This window comes from Protomyctophum parallelum (genome assembly GCF_964188405.1).
Source record: "Protomyctophum parallelum genome assembly, chromosome: 6".
Taxonomy (NCBI): domain Eukaryota; kingdom Metazoa; phylum Chordata; class Actinopteri; order Myctophiformes; family Myctophidae; genus Protomyctophum; species Protomyctophum parallelum.
Genome location: NC_139701.1, coordinates 16,147,343 through 16,174,196, shown reverse-complemented (window position 1 = coordinate 16,174,196; position 26,854 = coordinate 16,147,343). Strand labels below are relative to the sequence as shown.

The 26,854-nt window shown below is 42.1% G+C and overlaps 1 protein-coding gene across 1 annotated transcript; it reads left to right on the top strand.

The window, feature by feature from the left end:
• Nucleotides 1-11,885: 11,885 nt before the first annotated feature.
• On the top strand, nucleotides 11,886-26,799 carry LOC310859873 (5-hydroxytryptamine receptor 3E-like; the record flags this gene model as incomplete). The annotated part of the gene is made up of 11 exons (XM_083766640.1): nucleotides 11,886-12,017; nucleotides 12,100-12,330; nucleotides 12,470-12,604; nucleotides 21,521-21,625; nucleotides 21,941-21,985; nucleotides 22,142-22,248; nucleotides 23,586-23,755; nucleotides 24,150-24,313; nucleotides 24,509-24,719; nucleotides 25,796-25,984; nucleotides 26,321-26,799. 11 exons carry the CDS (start codon nucleotides 11,886-11,888, stop codon nucleotides 26,605-26,607), a joined length of 1,776 nt encoding a protein of 591 aa, XP_083622766.1. The 3' UTR covers nucleotides 26,608-26,799.
• Between the last annotated feature and the right edge of the window lie 55 nt (nucleotides 26,800-26,854).

Sequence of the window (26,854 nt, the reverse complement as noted above, 5' to 3'; positions counted from 1 at the left end):
AGCTACATTTGGAATAATATTTCCATTTACATGTTTACATGAATTAGTCTAGAACTGGAAAAAAAGGAAACGGTTACATAAGAAATTTTGATAAAAGAAATCTTGAACTTATTGGCTTATTTCTCATTCACAATTTATTATTTGCAACTTGTTGAGCGCAATACATTGTGGTGTATTTCGACTATTCAACATTGACTAGTATGGTGTAAATAAAATTTGTATTAAACATCAATCAGCATCAATCAAAACTAAGTACATATAATATTATAATATAAATATGGCTACTGTGAAAAAAGCTACCAAAACATAAAAATAAACTGCCACAAAATAAATACTATAAAATATATATCATAAAATTTATATATGGCTTTTGGACTTTTGCAAAGCACCCCATGCTGGCTAAAGTGTGGAAAAGTTTCAGAGGAATCAGATTCTCAACTGTCAAACATGCGTTTGACAGGGGTTGAAAGATTGAGGTTGTTGTCTGACTTATCTCTCAAGGAGAACTTCTCAGTACACCAGGTACTTGAGTTCAGAATAGATTAGGGGGACATGGCTGTGAAAGCATGGTACAGGTCCAGGATGGCTCCACTTTGGTAAGGCTCAAGGTTTTGTGTTCCAGGACTCAGACTTGAGTGTCCAATAAGAGTCACCGGTTTGGGCGACAACCTGGCAAACTACGTAACTGTTGATGAAACAAACTTTCAAATTAGAACATTATACAATTCTGGTGGGAGAACCGAAGCAGGTATTTAGATCATTTGAAACGATGAGTTTTTGTATGGAGTTGTGGTTGAAATGTACTGTAATTCTGCAAATTGTTAATACATACTACAATCAATCAAACCCCTTTCCCATTTCCACTCTGGACCTCTTCAAGGCAGCACATTTGCTTCAGCTACCACAAAAACAGATTACATTTTTAAGGTTTATATTATATTTTACACTAGTATTTTGGCGATGTAATGAGAGCATTATTTATTTCTCATGCTACAACTTTCCTCCCCTCACTTTAAAGGTATATTCAGTGATTTCACTTAATTCAAATATCACTTATTTTTTTGTTTTGTTGTGATAATCCTCTCTACTATAGAGTGTGCTGACCATATAAGGAGTTCCTCCCTGTCCCCAGTTAACCCCTGGGGGTCAAAAAACCTTAGGTTTCGTTTTTGACTCTCTACTATCCTGATTGGACGAAAGGCTGGGTCCCAGGCCAAAAACGAAACCTAAGGTTTTTTGAGTGAAATCACTGAATATACCTTTAATGACTCCAGTTTCACACATCCATCCTCCTCCAAGCTGGTCACAATGCCTTCTACTATTGTGACACTAGGGGGAGTAAAGTGCTGCTAAAGAATATTCCAACTTTATTTTAGATTATTTCCAATGGGAAACACTGAACAGATACCGATGTTTAACCATAACCACAGTGATTTCAGTCTATGAAACAACTTTCCACCCAACACTACATCATTTACATTAGGCATCTTCCTCTGAATAATCAAAACCACCATCTGCACTTACTTTGGTTCAGCTCAGCTGCTAGAGCCCAGGGCAGTGTGTGTGTGTGTGTGTGTGTGTGTGTGTGTGTGTGTGTGTGTGTGTGTGTGTGTGTGTGTGTGTGCGTGCGTGCGTGTGTTTGTGTGTGTGTGCGTGCGTGCGTGTGTGTGTGATGATCATCATCATGATCCTCATCCTAGCAAGATAATCTAGAAGCTCCAGTGCATTCTTCAGAACAGATGAAAGTTCAGAAACACGATGGTGCATTGGTACACCTACCTACACCGTCCTATACATTATACTCCAATAACTCCATTCGCTTAATTTCGCTACCCTGGCGTCGGTAGCGAACTCCTCAAACCCCCAACCTCCACCCGCCCCCTTCACAAACAAAACGAAACCAGTGACCACCCGTTGCCTGGCGACGATAACCAATCAAGGTGCGACCCACCGGCCGGGGTATGGGAGTCTTATCGCCGCGATTTTAGGGGCGTGGCAGGGCGGGTCTAAAGGCTCTGTGCTACCTGTCACAGGTCAATCAGCCTGTCAATCATCTCCTCTGCTCGGTACGCAGTCTACGCACACGTGCAATCGTGCATTAATCGTCCTACTTTTTCTTCTCAACTTTGAAGAGGTAAGGTCGGCGAAAAGACGAAGAGCACAGTTTATTTATGTAAATGTATGTGTTATAATATGCGTGACTTGGTGTCGAAATACTTACTGTAGATACAAAACAGCAGGGTTTTAGTGCCGAGTTTTACTGTTTGGACGTGAATGTAAAAGTTGACTGATAGACAGGCCATGATAGACGCCTGCAACACGACTTTTAATAAAAATAAACCTGAATGTATACATGAGTGAGAACACAATGTTAAGTTAACATTATAATAATATGTAAGGCGAGGGGAGGAGCACACTTCGATGTTTAGAGGTTCCATGCATGACCACGGCACGTTCAAAGTTTAAAAGTCGGAACCCTGTCGTCATGATACGATGTGGATGGATTTAGGCCTATATATTAAACACAAACCAACGTGGACTGGTAGCCCCTTTCGCATGGGGTGCTTTGCAAAAGTCCAAAAGCCATATATACATTTTATGATATATATTTTATAGTGTTTATTTTGTGGCAGTTTATTTTTATTTTTATGTTTTGGTAGCTTTTTTCACAGTAGCCATATTTATATTATAATATTATATGTACTTAGTTTTGATTGATGCTGATTGATGTTTAATACAAATTTTATTTACACAGGGGTTGAAAGATTGAGGTTGTTGTCTGTCTTATCTCTCAAGGAGAACTTCTCAGTACACCAGGTACTTGAGTTCAGAATAGATTAGGGGGACATGGCTGTGAAAGCATGGTACAGGTCCAGGTAATCATTGAGGCTGAGTGAATGAGACAACGCACCACACACGTGTGGCGACTTTTACTGTTGTTTGTTGTTGCTGCTGCTGAGAAACAGGAAGACAACCACTTTCTTAGTTTCTTCCTGTGATAATGGTGGTCATTTTATGGTGCCACTCAAAAATAAGCCGTTGATTTCCCCCCCCCGGATAGAGATTTCCAAAACTATTTATATACATTATTTTAAGAATAGAAATAAGCCATCAGGATCCTGGTGAATCATGACCATGGTAAAACCAGCCATTAAAACACAGTGGTGCCAGAAAACACAATAAATGTAATCCCCCCTTTCCCCTCATTGTATATGTTTCTTTTCCCTTTTTCCCTCCTTTATGATGAATTCCAGTTCTGTTCTTTGGCTATATAGAAGTGTCTATTTGTACGTTTTGATGAATTGAACAAGGTGGACCCTCTTGTAAACATGTGTAATGCCTTATTGGGTCGTCCACTCACAGTTACCAGTCTTTGTATTGAGTTGTGCTGGAAATGTACTGTAATTCTGCAAACCGTTAATAAATATTTCAATCAATCAATCAATCAATACTTCACATTTTGTTTTAGTAGATAATCTACTCATACCTTTCATTATTCTGTACTGCTGCTGTTATGTAATGTGTATTAATTGCTTGCTAGTTGAACCAACGTTATATATTTAAAAAAAAATACAAATAAAACTTGTTTTCTCACTTAGGTGACAGAAACGACTGCAGTCAGAATGAGTTCTGTATCAGATAAGGTGAGAGGGAACAATAGTGGGTGTGAAGTTATTCAATGTTAACATGAGTCTGTTAGCTTGGTGTTTGATGGAGATGAACAGGTTGATTCTATGATGCTTTTTGTAAAGGACTATGAATTGTTTGAAAGGATTCAGACACATTGTGGGCTTATGATTATTGGCGGCATGCACGGCACATCATTATCAGACCTAAATTTACCGTTAAAACTTTCCTACGTGAAAGTTATCTGTATAGCAGATGAATTTGTAAATTATGCTGTGGAAAGTGGATAGAAATAATGTCAACTGTACATAATTTGAATATGCATATCATGTGTCTTTCAGCACTGATGGACTGGACCGCCGCCTTGAGGAAGCAGTTGTCGAGATGCGGCGCAGCAGTTAAGAGTAAGTAAAATACCATCAATACAGAACAACAGTATACACTAATACTATGCTGCTTCACATGGAAACACGTCACGACACGGGAGTTGGCGGAAAGCCATTTCAGCATGATCAGGAGACATCCACGCCTCAGTCAAGTGAGGATGGCGAGGAGTGGGACGATGAGGAGTCGATTCCTTCTGACAAGGAGTCTGGTATGCCAACACTACCATACTACAGTACTTTAAAAAATTACTTATTTAGTTATTTTCTATCAATTACACATCCCATACATTTGTCTCGTCTTTTCACTTTATGAGCACAGGCGATACTGACCAGGAGACATCTGCACCTCAGCCAAGTAAGAAGAAGAAGAAGAGAGGAGGGGATAGGGAAGATGAGTCGATTCCTTCTGACGAGGAGTCTGGTTACGCAACGGAAACCGTGAAAGTTGGTTCCCTGAGGGTTACTCTGTTACGCTTGTCTGTGGACTTCATTAAGGCCAAAATGCACCAGGAGACATCAGTACCTCAGCCAAGTAAAGAGGAGGAGGAGGAGGAGGAGGAGAGTGAAGATGAGCAGACTATTCCTTCCGATGAGGAGTCTATTCCTTCTGACAAAGAGTCTGGTATGCCAACACTACCATACTACAGTACTTTTTTTTTTTTTTTTTTTACTTATTTAGTTATTTTCCATCAATTACACATCCCATACATTTGTCTCATCTTTTCACTTCATAAACACAGGCGGTACTGACCAGGAGATATCTGCACCTCAGCCAAGTAAGAAGAAGAAGAAGAGAGGAGGGGAGAGTGAAGATGAGTCGATTCCTTCTGATAAGGAGTCTGGTATGCAAACTACCATACTACAGTACTTAAAAACATGACTTATTTAGTTATTTTCCATCAATTACACATCCCATACATTTGTCTCATCTTTTCACTTCATGAGCACAGGTGGTACTGACCAGGAGACATCTGCACCTCAGCCAAGTAAGAAGAAGAAGAAGAAGAGAGGAGGGGAGAGTGACGATGAGCAGTCGATTCCTTCTGACGAGGAGTCTGGTATGCCAACACTACCATACTACAGTACTTAAAAATAATACTTATTTTCCATCAATTACACATCCCATAAATTTGTCTCCTCTCAATCAGATCTACATGGAGGCCAGGAAGTTCGCCCATGGCTGTGTATCGTCAAAATAGTTTGAAGTTCTGCAGTAGCACATGGTAAAAAATATTTATCTGCAAGCTTAGATGAACTTTCAGGAGATCAGCAGCAGTCTAATATGAAAAACTGACATGTAAGCTGTCCTCTGCATTTTGAACTACTATCAATTAGTGGCATTTTGAACTATATCTATTAGCAGAAGTGACATCAGTTTAGATCATACAGCTTTGTCATTAGTGTAGTAGCAACACGGAACATAATAATTTGAGTGTAAAAGTGCACACTGGCCAGAGGCCAATAAAACACACCAATGATGCCATAGTAGTATATTAACTAGAAAAAGTGCCCTTCTGGGCACAGGTCTCCACCAGGATTTCTTCCTCAGCCTAGTGGGAATATGCATGCACAGTTTCATCGCAATCGGACGCTGCGTTGAGGAGTTGTGGCGATTTGTACAAAGCGGGCTACTCCTGAAAACTGTAGGAGCCAATCGTGGCCAATCAGGATGGAATATGAGAAATCAAACAAACCTGTCTTGATCACATGACTATGGAGATCATGTGTACCGATTTGCGTGAAATTTGGATAAAATCTGACGGAGTAATAATAGAAAATGTGTTTTACATATGTCGGCCTCCTGGTGGCGCTATAAAAAGCAGATGTGAAAAATTCCAGGCAAAGGTTTTTCCTTGGCCTCTAGGGAGTTGGCATACAAAGTTATCCACAGATCCGTGCAGTTAGAGGTAAAAACACTTTTCGGCCAGTTATAGCGCCACCTTGAACATTGTTCATGTGGCATTTCGTCCTCGGCCTAGTGGGAATGTGCGTGCACAATTTCACGGAAATCACGCGATGTGTTCATGATTTGCAGCATTTTGTTTGAAACTGAGCACTCCTGTGAACTTTGGAAGCCAATCTTAACCAATCAGGATGGAGTCTGAGAAATCTGAAAGACTGGTTTCGTTGAATGGCTCTAGAGAGACTGTGTACCAATTTGAGTGATGTTTGGACAAAATCTGTAGGTGTACTGTGCAAAAACTTGTTTTGCACAAAGCGGCCTCCTGGTGGCGCTTTAACAGGCCGTTCTGGAAAGTTTGGGGCAGAGGTTCATCGTTGGCATCCAGGGAGTGTGTGTGCAAAATTTGGCATCGACCGGGTTAACGGTGGCCGAGATTAGCTGCTCACGGACACACGGACGGACACACACACACACACACACACACACGGACGGACACACACACACGGACGGACGGACGGACGGACGGACGGACGGAGTGCAAAACATACTCTCCCCCCATGCCTTCGGCCTGGTGGAGACAATGAACACATTTTTCTCATCTGACCTGTGTAGGACATGTGTGCGTCCTGTTGTGGTGTATGGTGGAATCGCAACTGGACACCAAATCAGAGACATCTGCAGGGGATGCAACGTGTTGTGCGGGACTCCAGGAAGGCTGTTGGTTGATTCAAAGAGGAAAGGTAAAGGAAGCCTTCAATTCAGTAATGGTGGTTGCATCCATCAATTATTTTCTTAGCTATTACTATACCGATTGTTTAAAAAATAATGTTTAAAAGCATTTTGTTATATATACTTTATTAAATGTATCTAGATCTACAAGCTCATAGCGCGGTGCCGTGCTACGAGCTTGTAGGTCTGCTATTTTTGAAAAATCGTGAAAATGTGGCACAATTTTTTAATATATATTCTTACATTTTTCAATCAAATATTTGCTTCTGGGGGTCCCTGGAACAACATATTTTCATGAACATAGTTTGAGAAAAAATATAGAAAAAAGTTGTCATATGTACAAAAACAAAATATTTTTGAAAAATGGCAGATCTACAAACTCACAATGTGTCGCATCGCATGCTTGTAGATCAGCAATTTTCAAATGGCCGAAGTGTATATAGGGCTTAATGTGGTTGATGTGTGTTTTGTAGTAATGATCTAAAACTGGTGGGTCTCAACCAGTGGTCCGGGGACCACCAGTGGTCCTTGAGGGGGTTCCAGGTGGTCCCCAGCTAAATGATGAGTTGGTAACCAAATGGACCCTTATTAGATCTTTAACTCTTGAGAGCGTAAAATGATACCAATATCATTTTACGCTCTCAAGAGTTAAATTATTGTTAAACATCTGCATTACTTAATTTACCAGAAGTCCACACAATTAGAGAATGTAGAAGAATTGTTATTTTGATCAACTAAGGGACCACCAGTCTTGATGCTGTACAATGATGATGATGATGATGATGAGCGCCCCTCACTTCACACGGGTGTGATTTGAGTGGTGCAACCACTCCTATAGACGGCTATGTGTGTGGCTGTGTTCCTGGGTCCCTATGTCCGAGCACGAAAATGTGTTATAGCGTTTGTTCACCACAAAGTGTCACTGTTGCACAGCCTAATACACAGACACACATGCAAGGGAGGAGGGCTTGCCTAGTACAGTACAGTACAGTACAGTACAGCACAGTACAGTACAGTACAGTACAGTACAGTACAGTACAGTACATTACAGTACAGTACAGTACAGTACCACCACTCACTTCAGACGGGTCTGATCTTTTTATAATATATTTACTTTTTTTTGTTTGTTTTTAAAGGAGAATGATGCCTGGTGCTCTTGGAACCCTCCTCAGTACAGCGGGGGGGGGGGGGGAGAGGTACAGATTTGGCTCCCTGCCTCTCCCCGGCCTGTGGACCCGGCAGACCGGTGAGTGTGTTGTTACAATGTTACAATCATGTTATTACAGTGTTACAATAGTGTGAAAATATGTTTTTCCAGTGACAACCCCCCCCCCCCCCCCCCTCCCCACCCATAAGCAAAGATTTTAGTTAAAAACGTTCGCTCTGAAAGAATATACATTCAAAGATTTGCACCACATTTTCATGATTTTTCAAAAATAGCTATAAAACCAATACTTTTGTAGTTTTGCTGAAGTACATTTTAAATTCTGGACTTTCACAGAAACAGTATTTCTATACAGCACTATTGATACTTTTACTTAAAGGACAACTTTTGATTTTTTTCAACCAAGGTTCATGTTAGGTTATTAGAGAAAGTAAAAGATGAGTGTACATTTTCTTTCATTTGCTATTTCTTTCGTTTTAGCGATTTTTATCTATTTTTGACATGGGGTGGGGGCATTCGAACATGGTGCTAAATAATGTTTTCTACTGTCAAAAATAGCTAAAATCGTTCAAACGAAACAAAGCAGCAAATGAAAATAACCACTCATCTTTTACTTTCTCTAATAACCTAAAACATGAACATTGGTTGAAGAAACCTTCAAGTCAGAAATGAGAGTACTTATTCCAACAATTCCATCAATACTTTTTAATAGTATTCATCATTGCTGTTAGAAGATTTTTTGTAGCTACAGCATTGCAGTGAGTGGCAAAGATAATACCTTGCACTGCGAGCTGTTGTGAGCTTGTAGATCGGCTATTTTCAAAATCTTTGGCTAATGTTTGATCATTTTTGGGGTTGCTTTAGACGCAGCAATGTCTTATTAGTTTATTTTTATTTGTCATTTCAGAGATTAAAAAAATAATAAATATAGAGTAAAAGCATAATATTTGCCTCTGAGATGTAGTGGAGTAGCAATTAGGGCTGAGCTATGCCCGATTGTGGTCCCAAATCCTAATATAAATGTGCCACGTCTCTGCGTGCGTGTGTGTGTGTGCGCGGTTGTAATGCACGTAACTCAAGAACAACCGCAGTTTGCCCCACCGACTTCAAACTTGACACGCGCGTTCCACACCCCCACAGGGAGTGCAGTGCCCGGCCTTGAGTCGGTGGCATACACCGTTGTCCAAAAACACCACAAAAGGCTCTGGTCAGGCTCTGCCAGTGGACCTAATGAGCCCAAGTCCCTCACCTGTGCAATTTCCAGTCTCTGCCTCAGCCAATTGATTGCCACAGCAACCCCACACCTGTTAATTGATTACTTAACCAGTCCACTTGTCACAGTCAGTTTGCACTCTTCAGGCACAGACAGACAGATGCAGAGACCTCCATATACAGTATGGGCACAAAACGGGTATTATTAGGTTCCCTAGTTGCATCGTTCTCAAGTAGGCCGATGGGCACGTACAGGTGTAGTCATTTCTAACACTTGTTTTTAACACCTTTCTTTTTTTGTTTATTTATTTTTAAAGGAAAATTATGCCTGCTGCCCTTGATGTCTGGAATGCTCCTTGGGAACGCCAGGGGTAGGGTCGATGGTCTCCCCGCCAGGACAGTGACCTCAGAACGCCAGGGGGTTGGGTCGAGACTCAAGGGTCTCCCCAGCCGGTCAACGATAGTGGGCGCGCTATGTTGTCTGGAATCCCCAAATGTACCGCTCAAGCTGGTACATTGAGGTACATTAGGCCCATCACAAGTATTAATACATTATTTAAATTACAATAAAAATACATGAATAGTGAAAGTATCAGATCTACGAGATCAAAATGGTTTTGAGCTCCTAGATCTGCTACTTCCACTACGTTCCAACATGGGAACGAGTATGACGATTATGACTATTATCCCAAAAGTATTGCGATTATCACAAATACTTTGTTATGCGACTTATTATGTGATGGGCCTAAGGGTGTGTGGGTGGGGGTGTTGTGTGTGTGTGTGTGTGTGTGTGTGTGGGGGGGGGGGGTTGTGTGTGTGTGGTATGTGTTGAATCTGTTTTTAATTGGTTGGCCAAATGTTTTCCCTATCTTGTTGTTTCCTTACCGCCAGGTTGGCCAACCAACTGTTTGATCTGTTTTTAATTGGTTGGCCAAACATTTTCCCTATCTTGTTGTTTCCTTCCCGCCAGGTTGGCCAACCAACTGTTTGTGTTTGATCTGTTTTTAATTGGTTGGCCAAATGTTTTCCCTATCTTGTTGTTTCCTTCCCGCCAGGTTGGCCAACCAACTGTTTGCGTTTGATTAACCTCCTTTTGTAGTACTTTCCAGGTGGCAAACGTTGAATTTGTGTCACTCTTCTAGTGACACAAATTAACAGATATTAATTAGTGCAGTATTACCCTACATAGCTATTAGGCCGTTGCAGTGGTGTGGATGTTAATGCGTGTGTGTGTGTGTGTGCGTGTGTTTCATTCAATGAAACAATTGACAAATTTTATTTCTTCAAGACAATCTACGAATTTCATTTAATTTCCCATCATTCATTGGACTCCCATCATGGCAAGGTAACATGATATTCCCTTTAAAATATGGATTAAGGGCATCTGCTGAATGCCTAAATTGTACATTGTTGATAAAATAATATTAAATATATACACACACAGCAAGGTGTGTATATATATTTATTATTTTATAAACGATGTACAATTTAGGTATTTAACAGATGCCCTTAATCCAGAACAATTTACAGTAGGCAAGAACAACAACCTGCTAATGATGAGCATTTTCTTTTGTTCTTTCTTTCTCTCAAGGTTACAGAGCATATAGTTTGAAGCTATATATTAAGTGACAGATCACAGATTCAACAGAAGATGATGCTACAGATCTTGACTCCTAACTACTATTGCTAATGAAGAACCGTACAGTCATGCTACTTAAACTGCTCATAAAAGAAGATTGATATACGAGGAAAATATACCAGCATCCCTTCAGACTAGCCAGTGAGCTTGGCCAGGACGGAATCCACAGTAAGAGTGCTGGGCTGGATGGCATTCCCCCGGTGGTCTTGAAGAACTAATCTAGACCTAATCTAGTCGCTCTGGATCAAGAGCGTCTGCTACATGCCTAAAATGTAAATTGTAATTGTAAGACGTGCTCCATATATGGCCAGACCTCATCAGACCCTGTACACTCAAGACGTGCTCCATATATGACCAGACCTCATCAAACCCTGTACACTCAAGACGTGCTCCATATATGACCAGACCTCATCAAACCCTGTACACTCGATGTGCTCCATATATGACCAGACCTCATCAAACCCTGTACACTCAAGACGTGCTCCATATATGACCAGACCTCATCAAACCCTGTACACTCGATGTGCTCCATACATGACCAGACCTCATCAAACCCTGTACACTCAAGACGTGCTCCATATATGACCAGACCTCATCAAACCCTGTACACTCAAGACGTGCTCCATATATGACCAGACCTCATCAAACCCTGTACACTAGAGACGTGCTCCATATATGACCAGACCTCATCAAACCCTGTACACTCAAGACGTGCTCCATATATGACCAGACCTCATCAAACCCTGTACACTAGAGACGTGCTCCATATATGACCAGACCTCATCAAACCCAGTACACTCAAGACGTGCTCCATACAACGCTCCACACGTCCCAAACTCTAATCCCTTCTGGCTCCAAAACTATGGAATGCACTTCCCATCACAGTCAGAACTGCAGCCTCACTCCCAATCTTCCGACGTAGTCTGAAAACCCACCTCTTCAGACTCCACCATGGCCCGTAGCACTTGCCCTAGCCTAGCCCCTTAGATAGCATTTTATGTCGACTTAGATAGTATTTTAGACAGACTCACCCAGTGGTGAGCAACAATGCACCAATCTTAGCAACTGGGTGCAAATGGAGACCAGCCAAAGCAGTGGAGGAAGCAACAGCAGCCCTCAAACATGCTGATATTGTGGGCTATGCCCAGCAAGGAAGAGGAGGTCTTGGGCTAACAGCCACCCCCCCCAGCCTGGAGTAAGGCCACAGCACCAGAACGGCGGAAAATGGTGGTGGAGGAAGTACGCCACCAGGAGGAGGCTGCACGGTGGGCCAACCAAGGCAGTCTCTCTTGGCAAACAGGGACAGTGGACGAGATGGGACAGTGTGGAGAAGAGGAAGATCAGCTGGAACTACATGTGGGCCATGGAAGCGAGACAGTTGAGCTTTTCCATTAGAGCTACATACGATGTCCTCCCAACACCAGTTAACCTTCACCAGTGGTTTGGTGAAGACCCGGCGTGTGCCCTATGTTCCACGCCAGCCACCCTCAGGCACATTCTCACAGGGTGCAAAACCAATCTCACCCAAGGACGTTATACATGGCGTCACAACCAAGTCCTAAAGGTCCTTGCATCCACCCTGGAGGACAAACGAGCTGCCACCAACTCTCTACCACCACCAGCATCCAACCAACAACGGACAACTACCTTTGTCCGGGAGGGGGCTAAGGTGACCAGGAGCTGCTCCACACCATCTGAGCGACTGGAAGATTCTGGCTGATATTGGCCGACAGCTGGTTTTTCCTAGAGAGATTACTACAACCACCCTGAGACCTGACCTGGTGCTCTGGTCCCCTTCTCTAAAAAAGGTGTACATCATCGAACTCACAGTACCCTGGGAGGACGCAGTGGATGAGGCTTATGAGCGAAAACACCTCAGTTATGCCGAGCTCGCTGCTGAAGCACAACACCGCGGCTGGAACGCTGAGGTCCGCCCAGTAGAGGTGGGATGCAGAGGGTTTGTGGCAAGATCTACCACCAGACTGGTGGTTTGCAGACCTGGGAGTCAGAGGCCAGAACCAGCGCTCAGCCATCAAAGCTTTATCTGATCAGCCTGTAGCTGGCCACCTTGGGGAGGGTGTATAGTGTTAGGGCCGAAACATCCCAAGATCCAAGGATACACTACTGATGATGCATATCCAGCTCCCACCATTCACCACCACTCATCACCAAGACAGCAGGATGACATCAAGACATTCTACCATTCATCACGACGACACTCTTAGGTATATGCTTGCACAAAGGAATTTACATATTATTCTGTGTTTGATAAACTAGCTCGTTACGTAGACAGCACTAGAATGGCATTTTATGTAGTCATGGCACCTTATAGTACACATGTATATTGTATAATATATAATATAGTATAGTATGTATAGTATAATATATAATATAGTATAGTATGTATAGTTGACATAGATACTCCACTGTTACGTTCTTAGTTAATACACAATTCATGATAACTACTTTTTTATATATGTGATGTATGACATGCTTTTGTTTTTTGCTTAATTGTAAGTCGCTCTGGATCAAGAGCGTCTGCGAAATGCCTAAATTGTAATTGTAAGACGTGCTCCATATATGACCAGACCTCATCAAACCCTGTACACTCAAGACGTGCTCCATATATGGCTAGACCTCATCAAACCCTGTACACTCGATGTGCTCCATATATGACCAGACCTCATCAAACCCTGTACACTCGATGTGCTCCATACATGACCAGACTTCATCAAACCCTGTACACAAGACGTGCTCCATATATGACCAGACCTCATCAAACCCTGTACACAAGACGTGCTCCATATATGACCAGACCTCATCAAACCCTGTACTCAAGACGTGCTCCATATATGACCAGACCTCATCAAACCCTGTACACTAGAGACGTGCTCCATATATGACCAGACCTCATCAAACCCTGTACTCAAGACGTGCTCCATATATGACCAGACCTCATCAAACCCTGTACACTAGAGACGTGCTCCATATATGACCAGACCTCATCAAACCCTGTACACTCGATGTGCTCCATATATGACCAGACCTCATCAAACCCTGTACTCAAGACGTGCTCCATATATGACCAGACCTCATCAAACCCTGTACACTAGAGACGTGCTCCATATATGACCAGACCTCATCAAACCCTGTACACTCAAGACGTGCTCCATATATGGCCAGTACAGAATTCATTCTTTTCAGATGTTGATCTGACCCACCCATGCCAAAGCGCCAGTGCTCGCCCAGCAGTCTGCCAGGGCGAGGGCGAGGTCGCTTCTAACCCTCAGGGCGTCCTACTATATTATGCTTCATGTTGACTGTAATACTCTTCAAAAAGCTTCCAGATCAATCATGTATAGTATGTTTATAAATGATATATTTGAACCCTTGCACTGTGATTGTCATTTTATGTTTACATGCAAATAAGAATTAAGTAAAAATATATTATATGTTTTAATTTGGCTTGGTTTTAAAGGTGCAGGTGTAAAATGTAGGTATATCTTAACTGTATACTTTGATTCAGTTTACTGTAGTAGAGCTCCTATACCTCCGCCAACAACGCTATGTTTTAACCCCTGTTAATTCATTTGTTCGTTTCTTTGTCTGGCTGAGACCAATGTAGCTTTAAAAGTAAATTTACTTGAAATGTACTGTGCTGAGCAAGAAACCCACCACCAGGCTAAACTTTCACTTAAGCACACTGAGGATATTTCTAGGCCTTGGTGGGGTTCTGCACTCATCGAATCACACCAAGTAGACATGTTAGCATTGTATAAAGGTTGCCTAGAGAGTAGCCTCGATACCCAGGCTTTCATTTCGTCTGCGCGAAAGATGAAAGCCTGGAAAAAGCCGTGGGCTGAACCAGTCTAAAAGTGGGAGTCAACCCTTCCGGGTGGGCGTCGCTCTAAATGATGTGACGTAGCGCTGCACTAGGGGGGAGAGGAGGGGCCGGGGGTGACGGACAGATCGATGAGATCCAATCAGGGTGCGCGCATTTCTGAGGCGCGACCCTCCCATCTAGGCCAGAAATGTCTCTGCTTAGGTCAGGCTACCTAGAGAGTAACTATATTGTCACTGTCTGCACTTTTGTCCTGATTTGTTGAGATTAATGCTTTGTTACGAGGGATATTGTAGAACCATGCCAGTCTTTTTTTACTATGCATATCATTGGTAGTCTTGTGTCAAGCAGCTATTATGGGTGCCTGGTGTAGCCGTCTGGACGGTCTGGGCACCTAGGCTGGTAAGCGTGTTGCGGGTTTCGAGTCCTGATTCTGATGATGACCTTTGCTGCATGTCACCCCTCCATCTTTCTCCCCTTTCCCTCAAGAACTACCGTAATGTATCAATAAAGGCAAAAAGCTAAAATAATATCTTTAAAAAAATGTTAATGTTATGTCTCCTCATTAGTTTATGGTGTCTGTTTGATTAACCATTAGTCGTCTCCACCAGACTGAAGGCATGGGGAGAGTATGTTTTGCACTGTGTGTGTGTGTGTGTTTCCCCGTCCGTGTGTCCGTCTGTGGACACTAATCGCCGGGGCCGTTTGCTTGATCGCAGTCAAACTCTGCACACACTCTCTGGATGCCAGAGCTGAACCTCTGCCCCAATTTATTCACATGTACCTGTTACTAGCCTGCTCTAAGGGTCAAGTGTTCCGAACCCAATTGCTGTCTACTACATACATTCCCGGTCTTAATGGGTTAAATGGGGTGAAACTTCGACCGAGAGAAACGTTTATCTCTTTTTGCAAGTGTTGCTTTGTGTAGAGATGTGAGGTGCGTGCGCGTGTGTTTTGTTCTAATCCTTTTAATGTTGATTAAAACATTTTGAATTACAGAATGTTGTCTTTGATTTTGTTCAGACTTTCTTTCTAGTGTTTAGGAAAAAAAGTGCTTAATGACCAATTCCCATGATTCTGTTACTACTCTGACATTAGTTCTGGAATGTGTGGTTGTCAAGTTAGCTGTCAGTATTGTAACTGTTACATGTGTTTTTATTGTAGTTTTAAAGTGAAAAAAGTAAGTGGATCAGTTTACCCCTGGCTGGTAACTTTACCCCATTGACTTTTCTGGTCTGTCTCAGTTTACCCCTGCCCTGGGGTAAAGTGAGACACCTGACCACTTTAAAAAAAAAAAATCATATTTTCACTGCCAATTGTCTTGTATACATTCTGATAATTTCCATTGTTAGGAAACATCCCAAACTAGAAAAAGTGCCCTTCCGGGCACAGGTCTCCACCAGGTTATCCACAGATCCGTGCAGTTAGAGGTAAAAACACTTTTCGGCCAGTTATAGCGCCACCTTGAGGCTGAGTTGAAATTGTTCATGTGGCATTTCGTCCTCGGCCTAGTGGGAATGTGGGTGCACAATTTCACGGAAATCACGCGATGTGTTCATGATTTGCAGCATTTTGTTTGAAACTGAGCACTCCTGTGAACTTTGGAAGCCAATCTTAACCAATCAGGATGGAGTCTGATAAATCTGAAAGACCCGTTTCGTTGAATGGCTCTAGAGAGACTGTGTACCAATTTGCGTGATGTTTGGACAAAATCTGTAGGTGTACTGTGCAAAAACTTGTTTTGCACAAAGCGGCCTCCTGGTGGCGCTATAACAGGCCGTTCTGGAAAGTTTGGGGCAGAGGTTCATGGTTGGCATCCAGGGAGTGTGTGTGCAAAATATGGCATCGACCGGGTTAACGGTGGCCGAGATTAGCTGTTCACGGACACACGGACGGACACACACACGGACGGACGGACGGACGGACGGACACGCGGACGGACGGAGTGCAAAACATACTCTCCCCACATGCCTTCGGCCTGGTGGAGACAATTAATAGGAAATGTGTAAATCTTACTGATATATCATTTTAGCTCGCCTAGAGGGGAGCAAATGTAAAAAGTGTCTCACATTACCCCTGTCTCCCCTACCGATCATGGCGATGCACGCAATTTGCTTGGCCCAGTGCATGATGGGAAATTTAGATAAAAATCACTCATTGATTCACTCGTATACCATAATCTGTTACTTTTAATTGACCAAAAACTGCTTCTCAGGTTAAAAATTTATATGCGATTAAAATGCGATAATTTTTTATTAGTTAATTACAATGCTTCAAATTAATTATTTATTTAATCGAGTCCCAGCCCTAAAATAAATACATTACATTAAAAAAAAAACGTTTTACTATAGGTAGGCTACTAACATTTTAAAACAATTAATATAAACGTTAAAAGTTTAATCATAGCTTAGCTCAGTTACCTTTTTCACATCAGGGTCCATTTATTTATTGGGCATTTGAGTCACGGAGCACCATTTGATGACATTTAGCTCTGATTTAGCCTCTCAGACCCATTTGAGCCACGGACCACCATTTGATGACATTTAGACTCTCATACCCAAAACTAGAGAATGTTGTTGTCGTTGGATAAGAGTTTGTTTGTCCACACTTACTTCCATGCTGTATTGATGTTTGTACCATTAGGAGAGATAACAGGCACATGTTGATCAAAATGACAATTATTTTACATCTAATTGTGTAGACTTCTGGTAAATTAATTAGCCTAATGGTAAAAGGTATTTAACAATATTGTTTTACTCTTGACGGGTCAACCAAACTTGTATATTTGGTTTTATTTTATTCCATCTCGAGTTAAGTCTAGGCATGATATCACAATATAGGCTACAGATGTAAATATATTTATGACACAGTAAAATGTCGAAAATTAGTGCTATTCCCCACACACACTAAGGTTGGGCGATATGCCAATTTTTTTCAACCGCCAATCGTCTGACCAATATTCGCCGATTGACGATGTATTCGTGTCATAAAAGTAAAGTGAGAACAGCTCACTGCAGGTCGCAAAAAAGCCAGATCTACAAGCTCTCAAGGCGCCGCGTCCTGCCTGTTTTCGCGGCTCCGTTCGCTAGGCGTTGAGAGCTTGTAGATCAGTCTGTTTCTGCAGACTGCAGCGCAGCCAGGCAGGGTAACTAGCTCCCTTCCCTCCCCGCACGTCGGAGGCTCGGAGCGGAGCCCACAAGCTGCTGCGGCCGCCCCGGGCTGATCCACACAGGCTCTCAAGGCATCGCGTCCTGCCTCTTTTTGCAGTGCCGTTCGCTACGCGTTGAGAGCTTGTAGATCTGTCTATTTTTGCAGCGCTGGTGTCGGGGTTCGTTCACGTTGTCAATAAAAATAACTTGGATTACAGGCGGAGATGAAGTTCAATCAGTGGGTTGCACCAGTATTGGCTACACGCTAAGCTAATGCTAAGCTAAGCGCTATTATGATCCCCGAGCCTATACACTAACACTAGTAGAAAGTTTTTTTTATTTCCCCCCCCGCCACTCACGGGTGGCGCATTGGGATTGTGATGAGACACGAGACAGCAGTGTGCATTCTGTTGTGACTGTATATTATTAAACTGCATGGGTCTGGACTCCGGAGCTTAAACAACATGTAGGCTACATCCTCCCAGCTCCCAGCCTTTACTTTGGCTGGCGGCTGCCGTAAGTGCCGTGCCCCGGTGCCCGATGCTGGCTGCTGACAGTGCTGAGTGCGGGGACAGTGGGAGGCTGGGAGCATACCATTATAACGGGGGATTTTCACCCGGCCGCTGTTACTACATGTTGCTCACACTTTACATGTTAATTGGGCTAAATCGTCCCGAGAAATCGCCTAATAAAAATATTCGGCGATTGGATTCGTATATTCGCGATTGACGATGTATTCGTATCGTCACCCAACCCTAACACACACACACATACACACACACGACAGGCAAGGCTGTTGTTTGCATCGTTAGCAGGCAGCAGCTAGCTTGGCTAACGTAGTTCTACCACTGCTCTCTATGTGACTCTGTGGTTGTTTCACCATGTTTGCGCATTTATGAGAAATAAAAAGCACTAATGTGGGAATTATTTCGGGTACCCCCTGGCTATGCGTCGTTGGGAACCGCGAGTGAGAGAGAGAGAGAGAGAGAGACGCTCTTCTCCTTACAACAGTGTTTCACCGGATTTTACTGTTAAATAAATAAATAATCTCAGCGAAAAGTTCAGACAACTCACTTTGCCGTCTCAGAAAGTGAAGACAACTCACCCCGGTGAGATGTCTTCACTTTTGGTGAGTTGTCTGGACTTTCGGGGTGAGATATCTTCACTTTCCGGGGTGAGTTCTCTCGGAGAAAGTGAAGACAACTCACCAAAAGTGAAGACATCTCACCGGGGTGAGATATCCGGTATTCCATCTCACTAGCCAACACGCAAGAGAGATTGAATGGACTGAAACCAGCGCTCCCCAAAACAACAGGACAGGTTTGGGGATCTGTTGGGAATTTGATTACATGAAACAGTCACCCGAGGATTCCTTCTCAGAATGCATTTCTTTCATGTGGATTCCAAGGGATTCGATTTCCCAAAAGTTGCGTAACTGATCTGACAGTGCCTGTTCAGTCCCTCTGGGATTGTGTCCTTCCCTCTCCTGAAATCTGCTGAATATGCATGCATTCGTGTATAGTGATATATTGTGTATACAAACAACTTACAAGCCCCCTGTGGGATGGGTGTAAGTTACAGTAATTCACAGTAATGCCAAATATTTTGGCAAGTATAGTATATTGCTACATGTACAGAGGATGTATGGATAAGTGCACGTCTTCTTTAGCCAAAACGTCACTAATATGCGTTTTAGATCCTCTTAGCAGAACTTGTATTGAACTGTACTTTCCTGTGCTTTATATTTGTTAAAGTATCCAATCAACAACTCTACCGCCACTAGAGGACAGGCTTTCCCTCTATTTGAGGAGAGCAGAACAACATGGCAGTGTAATGATATTTGACAGTTTATATTAATTTGCACAACTATCCTCAGTACTAGTATATTGACTGTTCTGATAATCATATCTATGAGGGATGTAACATTTAAGTTTAAAAAAGGCAACTGGGTGTACAGTTAAAGCTGCTATAAGCAATAATATGTCAACATTTTAGTGACTTTTTTATTATTATTTTATTCAGACAGCCAGCAATGGGTAGAACGCTCCCAAAAATCTAGGGGCCATGCATTCAAATATTTTCTTGGAAGCGTTGTCATTGGTCGTTTTGCCTGTCTGCTTCCTGATTGGTTTTGATTTGGCTCTGAGAGATGTAGAGTAGAAGTAAAAGTACTGGAAATTGAAAATACTCAATTAAAGTACAAATACCTCAAAATTGTACTTAAGTACAGTTCTTAAGTAAAAGTACTTAGTTACTTTCCACCACTGGTTATATTTCTCACCACCAGACACACACACATGTAGAATCCCCCACTGGTGGTGAGAGAGTCCCACACCACATGTGGTTATAGAACTCACTACCAGACACACAGACTGACCACAGCCATCCACCACAGCTGAACATTGTTGTCCAAACACGGCGCGCACAGGTAAATAGAACAGACAGATGTAGAAAACCCACATGATTTGGTGAAGGTTTTACCCAAGTCACGCTTTGGCTTCCTTTATGCTGTCTGTGCTACTACAATATGACACAAATTTAATTTGGGATTAGCAAGAGTTTGTAAGTAGGTATTAGATTATATCCTTCTGCATGATTTTAGAAATGTTTTACAATTCTGCAATAATTTATTTCTGATTGAAATGAAGAAAGAAAAACAAAAAAACCTATGTAATATTATATAATAATATATAGGTAGTTTACCGTACCGATACTTTACTTTAGTAGACTTTACTTTACTTTGTTTGGACAGGACAATGTAGATGAATGAACATTCAATGCATGAACGTGAATTCAATCATTCATACATATCTGGAAACGTGCCAGATTTAGCTAGAAGCTCATTTCCATCCTCAGTCCCCACACATCAATCCAGATTGATTGTTTATGTAAAATACCATTGCATTGGTTATAAATGAATCTGTGATCTCCAGTCATTTGGAAACTGAAATACACTCTGACAGCGTTGAAAACACAGAACTGGAAATCAGTTTGATGGCTGACAAGAATTCTAAACTGAAGGTAAATGATGATTTCATGGTGCATACTGTACTCATGTGTACGTTAGTTGTAAGACAAAAAAAAACTGGATTAAGCTCTGATTGTAATAAACACTTCTGTCATATTTAACTGTGTTTTCTATTACTTAACCGATATGTACATTTTAGCTACTCCAGCCATCAGTCCAGCCCCTTGTGATTTTGTGCATCATTACCATCAGTGTCATGAAAGGTAGGAGCGGTGGTCTTTATTCATATTTAATTATATTTGCTTCAGTTTGGCTGTTATCTTGCTCCAACCACCACCCAAACATCTACAAGAATCATGGTGGTTTTATTTGTCACTAATGTAAAAGCCGTGAAATGTTAATGGGACTTAATTGTTTGACAAATTGTGATAGTCAGTATGTCATGTCAATCTCCCAGACTCCCCAGTCAGAGTTCAGAGTTTGAATGAATGTAAAATTACGTGCAGGATGTAAATTCCTTGCATATGTGAGGGGACTTGATTTAACTCACATGTTTTATATTAATTTTAAAAGAAAATACTCTCACCCTTACACCAGTGTGCCAGCTTGTGATCACCCTGCCCTGTGCCAATGTTGGCACCCGTGCCAAGGTTTCGTATACCCCTGATAATTTAACACAATGTGTTACAATTCACCATGTTGTGAGCTTAGTGTATTTGGCTATATTCACCGTTCATTGTACAACAAGGTATACAGGGTTTATGTCGTTAATCAGTTCACTTAAAGTCTGTAAGAGAACAAATAACCACAGCATGATCCTGACCAGAGTCGTCCCACAGTTCCATGCGATGCCAACATTGTATTGAAGTGTACGCGTCCGGATCCCCTTGCTCTCCTGGAGGCTCTGGGACCAGTCTTCAACATGAGCAGCATACGACCCGTCCTGAACATGTCCACGCCCACCAATGTCACCATATACTTCACCCTGTCCGCTGTCCTTGGCGTGGTACGTATGTCCTCTGACCTCTTAGGATCAGTGAACATTATTTTGTTGACTCCAGACACACCCAGAGAAACAAGGGGTTTATTTTATACTGTATAGCATTTAATTTAGTTTAAGTGTTGAGCTATGCACAGTCTGCACTTTCTAGTTTCTTTCTTATGTCAACTGTCTATGCTTGATTTATTGTCTTTCATTTTATTGTGAACCATAAAAGTCTAAAAGTGATACATACACTCATGTTTAATTTCCATAAAATAATAGTTCCTTATATATTTTTATTATTTTCTTTTTTTATATATATATAAAAACTGAAAACAGGATGAAAAAGCTCAACTTCTGACTACCTACTTCTGGCTAATTTTTGTGAGTATATTAAACAATGCAAACAATTACTTGTGGCTGACCACTATCTTCTGACGTTACTGTATTTCTAACACTGCAGTGTTCTATATTCTGACAACAATGTAACTGTCCAAAACTCAGTAATGACAACACAAATACTCTGGTGTGTTGTTCTAGATTTGGGAGAATGAGTTCTTCAGCTGGGACCCGGCCCAGTGTGGCATGGACAGGATTACTCTACCCAAAGCAAAATTTTGGATACCAGATGTAGTGATCAATGAATTGTGAGTTCTATATATATTTTCTTGTCTTTCTTTTTTTTAAAGATATTTTTTTGGCTTTTTGCCTTTATTGATAGGGTACAGTAATTTTTTGGACAGGAAAGGGTGAGAGAGATGGGGAGGAAGACATGCGGCAAAGGCCGACAGGTTTGGGACTCGAACCTGCGACACGCCGTCAGGCTGGATTACCGGCCTAGGCCTGTGTCAGTTGAGAGATGTTCTGATAGGCTGGCATTGGCCAGTAGAGCCACGTGATCAGACTGGCTAATGCCAGGCTGATGATGAGTAATGAACACGAGGAATGACTTTAACCCTCTTATTGCTAGATTTAATAACATCTTATTGTGCATTGGGCCAGATTTGGCGACTTTTTGAATGGCAATCGAAAAATGTGAGATATGACCACAATGTCACGAAATGTCTCATTTTAAAGCTCCAAGTCTATAGTTTACACCGAAAAAAGAATTATGATTCTAGCACGTTCCATCATTTACTTATAAGCATTTTAGTAGACCTTGGTGAAACCAAGTAGTGAAACCAAGGTGTACTAAAATGCTTATAAGTAAACGATGGAGCTTTAAAATGAGACATTTCGTGACATTGTGGTCATATCTCACATTTTTCGATTGCCATTCAAAAAGTCGCCAAAGCTGGCCAATGCTGGCCAGAGGACCATTTCTTAATTCGTCATTTTAATGCAAAAGGAAAGCTCAGCGATCTAAATAATATAGATCACTTTTCACTTTCACTTTCACTGTAATACCCAGAATTGCCACCAGATGGCGGGAATGCACCATTATGCTGATTTTGGCCAAAGAGTCAAATCTGGCTAAATCACTTCCTGGTCAACGGACGTAAACATCCTGTGGTAGTTTCACCCTGAGCAGATAGCTTGGCTGTCTGGATTGCTAAGCTAATATTAGCTTTTTCATAACTTAGTCAAATTAAGCCCAAAAACGACCAGGAACATCCCAAAATGTCAATTTTTTGCAGCGAGTCACATAGAGACGGCGCGCGTGCACGATAGTGCACGATCGCGCGGATTTCAGACGTTTTTTGGTAGATTACATAAAAATAAAAAGTCTAAAAGTTCCATTATTTTGTTATAATAAGACGTACTGACAGGGCAGTACGTCTATTACGCCAATTACGTCTCTGGGCACGAGGGATTTGTTGATTTAATACGCAGATTACGTCTTTGGCCACTAGGGGGTAAGACTTTACAAAATATGAATACAAAAAACAATTGATAAAAAAAAAGAAAAGTAATTCTGCTGTATGACACCAGTCTTTTTCTCACCATGATGAACCTGCTGTTCTGCTTTGTCCCTGTATTGCAGCATGGATAAGGATAACGCCCCGTCTGTACCTTACGTTACTGCCTTTCATGATGGCAGGATAAAAGAGGAGCTGCCCATGAGGATAGTCAGTTCCTGCCGCCTTGACATCTACACCTTCCCATTTGATGTCCAGAACTGCACTCTCACCTTCAATTCCTACATGTACCTTGGTGAGGTGCACCGCTTGCTCAAGAAGCCTGAAGAAGGGCTCCTCCTCATCAGCCAAATGTCAAATTATATTTTGTTTCAGATAGGCTACAAATAGTTTTTGGTTGTCCCCTCACATACTTTATAATACTAGTAATAATGGATAATAATGAATAATGGACATATAGGTATGGATATATGTCAAAGATTTTAGCTTTAAGCTTGTAGATCTGATACCTTTAATACTTTTGTGTGACGCTGTAGTATGATCAAGTACTATATAGGGTGTTAATTTGCGATTAAAAGTGAAACACAAAAGGTTAACATACAGAGGGCTGACAGGAACACGTTATGATTGACCCTTTTACCTCTTATTGTCTTGCCTAATCTTTCCTTTGGTCCCTCTTCTGCTCCCAGAGAATGAGGTGAGAGTGAAACTTGGCAAATCAGTGGAGAAAATTCTGGAGCGTTCCAAAGATGTGATGACAAAGATGGGAGAGTGGGAGCTGATGAACATCACATACACTAAATATGTCCTATATTTTTCTTTCGGAGGAGGTGTCGATGAGCTTGCATTCCATGTACGTTTAAATCTTTAAATTGTTGTCCCTCCAATTTAGTCCTTATGGTAATTAATTCCTTCCCACAGACAACCCAGGAGCCTCCACCGAGAGGATGTAGAGCCTTCGTCCTACTTCCCACACCCAACACTGCTGAAGCCTCAAGCCTTTACCCGGAAGCATTGAACCCATGAATGGTTTGTTCTTGTCCTGTAGATCCAGCTGAGGCGCAGGGCTACTCTCTACGTGGTGAACCTCATCATTCCCAGCTGCTTCCTCATCACAGTGGACCTCTTCAGCTTCCTGCTTCCTCCTCAGAGCTCCGACCGTTCCTCCTTCAAGATGACCCTCATCCTGGGCTACACCGTCTTCCTGATCATGATGAACGACCTGCTGCCTGTCACTGGAAATGGCATTCCTCTCATAAGTTAGTAATACAAGCTCTCCAGGGCCAGGCGTAAAGGCCAGAGGACTAGCCTGGGCAGCATTCCATTTCGAGTTTATGATCCGGCCGGGAGCGGATGGTAACCTTCGTCATGTTGTAGTCAATGATTTGTAGTCATCTGGCAGGAAACCACAAGGCGGAATCAGAAGTATACCGTAAATACTTCCCGTGATCATAATTAAAGTTTTTATTTTGCATTGATGCAGCGTAGTTTAGCTGATTTAAAAAATATTTAAATGTTAGTGTACTTTCCAGATACTATTTAGCGTCTGAATACCTTTGTTGTCCCACAGGGAAATTATATTTTATTGGGTAGGCCCTAAAATTATGATCATGGGGGCTTATTTTGGGTACTTCTTATTCCGCCTGGTGGTATCCTGCCAGATGACTACAAATCATTGACTACAACATGACGTATTTTACCATCCGCTCCAGACCGGATCACACAGCCATTTTGGAACACAGGCCAGGCTTTCCTCCGAGGTGGAAAGCCTGTTGACGCGAGGTTACCAGAGGACTAGCTAGCCTTCTGTAAGGCGTCATGTTTCTGAAGGACCACGGATTGCGTATGCGTGCGCGGTAATGTCCATACATTTCCGCACATATACAGGAGATGATGCTTCCTGTATCTGTATCCTGATCTACTACTGTTTGTGTTCAAGAAATTCTTGTTAAATGTGAACGCAAATAAAGATGTGTGTGTGTGTGTGTGTGTGTGTGTGTGTGTGTGTGTGTGTGTGTGTGTGTGTGTGTGTGTGTGTGTGTGTGTGTGTGTGTGTGTGTGTGTGTGTGTGTGTGTGCATGCGTGCATGTTCTTATTAACACTACATATATACTATATGTCACGAGGACTTCATGTAATTTCCTCCTGGAGAATTTTGACTCACACAGGTGATTAGGCTACTAGAGAAGGACATGGTTCCTAAATCGCTTTGTTAATGATGCTGTCTAGTCTGTTATCACACAGATAACTGTAACCCTTCAGATGTGCTGCATGAGAACCAGTATGTTGACTTCCGTCTGCTCTCCTTCTCTCCCTTTTCTCTGTCTCTTCCCAGATGTGTTCTTCTGTCTCTGCATGGCTCTGATGGTGGCCAGCCTACTAGAGACCATCCTCATCTCCAATCTCCTGTGTGACTCCAGTTGGAACCTCACTCCGGTCCCCCGCTGGGTGCAGGTGTTGGTCCTACATACGCTGGGCTCTCTCGTAGGCCTTCCTCCAAAACCCAAAGAAAAAACTTACTCAGGTATGTGAATAATGTGGTTTAAGGTAGGCTATATAATAATAAGTTATAATAATAATTAATAATAATTTATTCCACTGACCCAAGTCCACATTTATACATATGATTATGTTGCATCCTCAATGGAACGGAGATGTTCTCATAAAAACAACACGTTACAGAAATGTCAGGAGATATTTACATTTTGTTGAGCAAACATGCACTGAATTAGGAGTATATATAGGCCAGATGATGTCAGTTGAGAACTTTGCCGTTTGTATACACCCAGTCAATGCCAGTGACAGTGATTTAATTTATTTACTTCCCATATTTTACGTCATTTGAATGCCTCTTTCCTAGAAGTGACTGCCGGCCCTCTGGTGGCGGTGGAGGGCAAGGCTGATGAGCAAGCTCCAGAGGTAGAGGATAAGGCCCTGGAGCAGCTGAGGAGTCTGGGTAAAGACCTCCAGGCCATCCGCCTCCAGGTGGAGCAGCAGCTGACAGGGAACCAGAGCTCTGAGGAGTGGCTCCAGGTGGGTTTCATCATTGACCGCCTGCTCTTCATCTTCTACATCATCTTCATGTCAGTCAGCTTCATCACCATCATCTGTTTCTGGGCCAGCTATGCAGCTGATATGTTATTGTAGACAGGGACATACATTTATAAATTGCTCAATATTTCATAGTGTTGTGTTACTTTATGTGAAGGCTTTGTTGGCTGGAATTTGAGTTAACACTATCGGACACACAAAGTCCCATAGCCTACAAGTAGATTTGCTTAAGTAATTTGATGTGGTGCCTTTGGATCTTGGTTTTGTGTACCATTGTAGAACCTGGGGCTGCACTTAGCCAAAATAAGTTAACACTAAAACATTCCTTGAAAAAAATTGACTA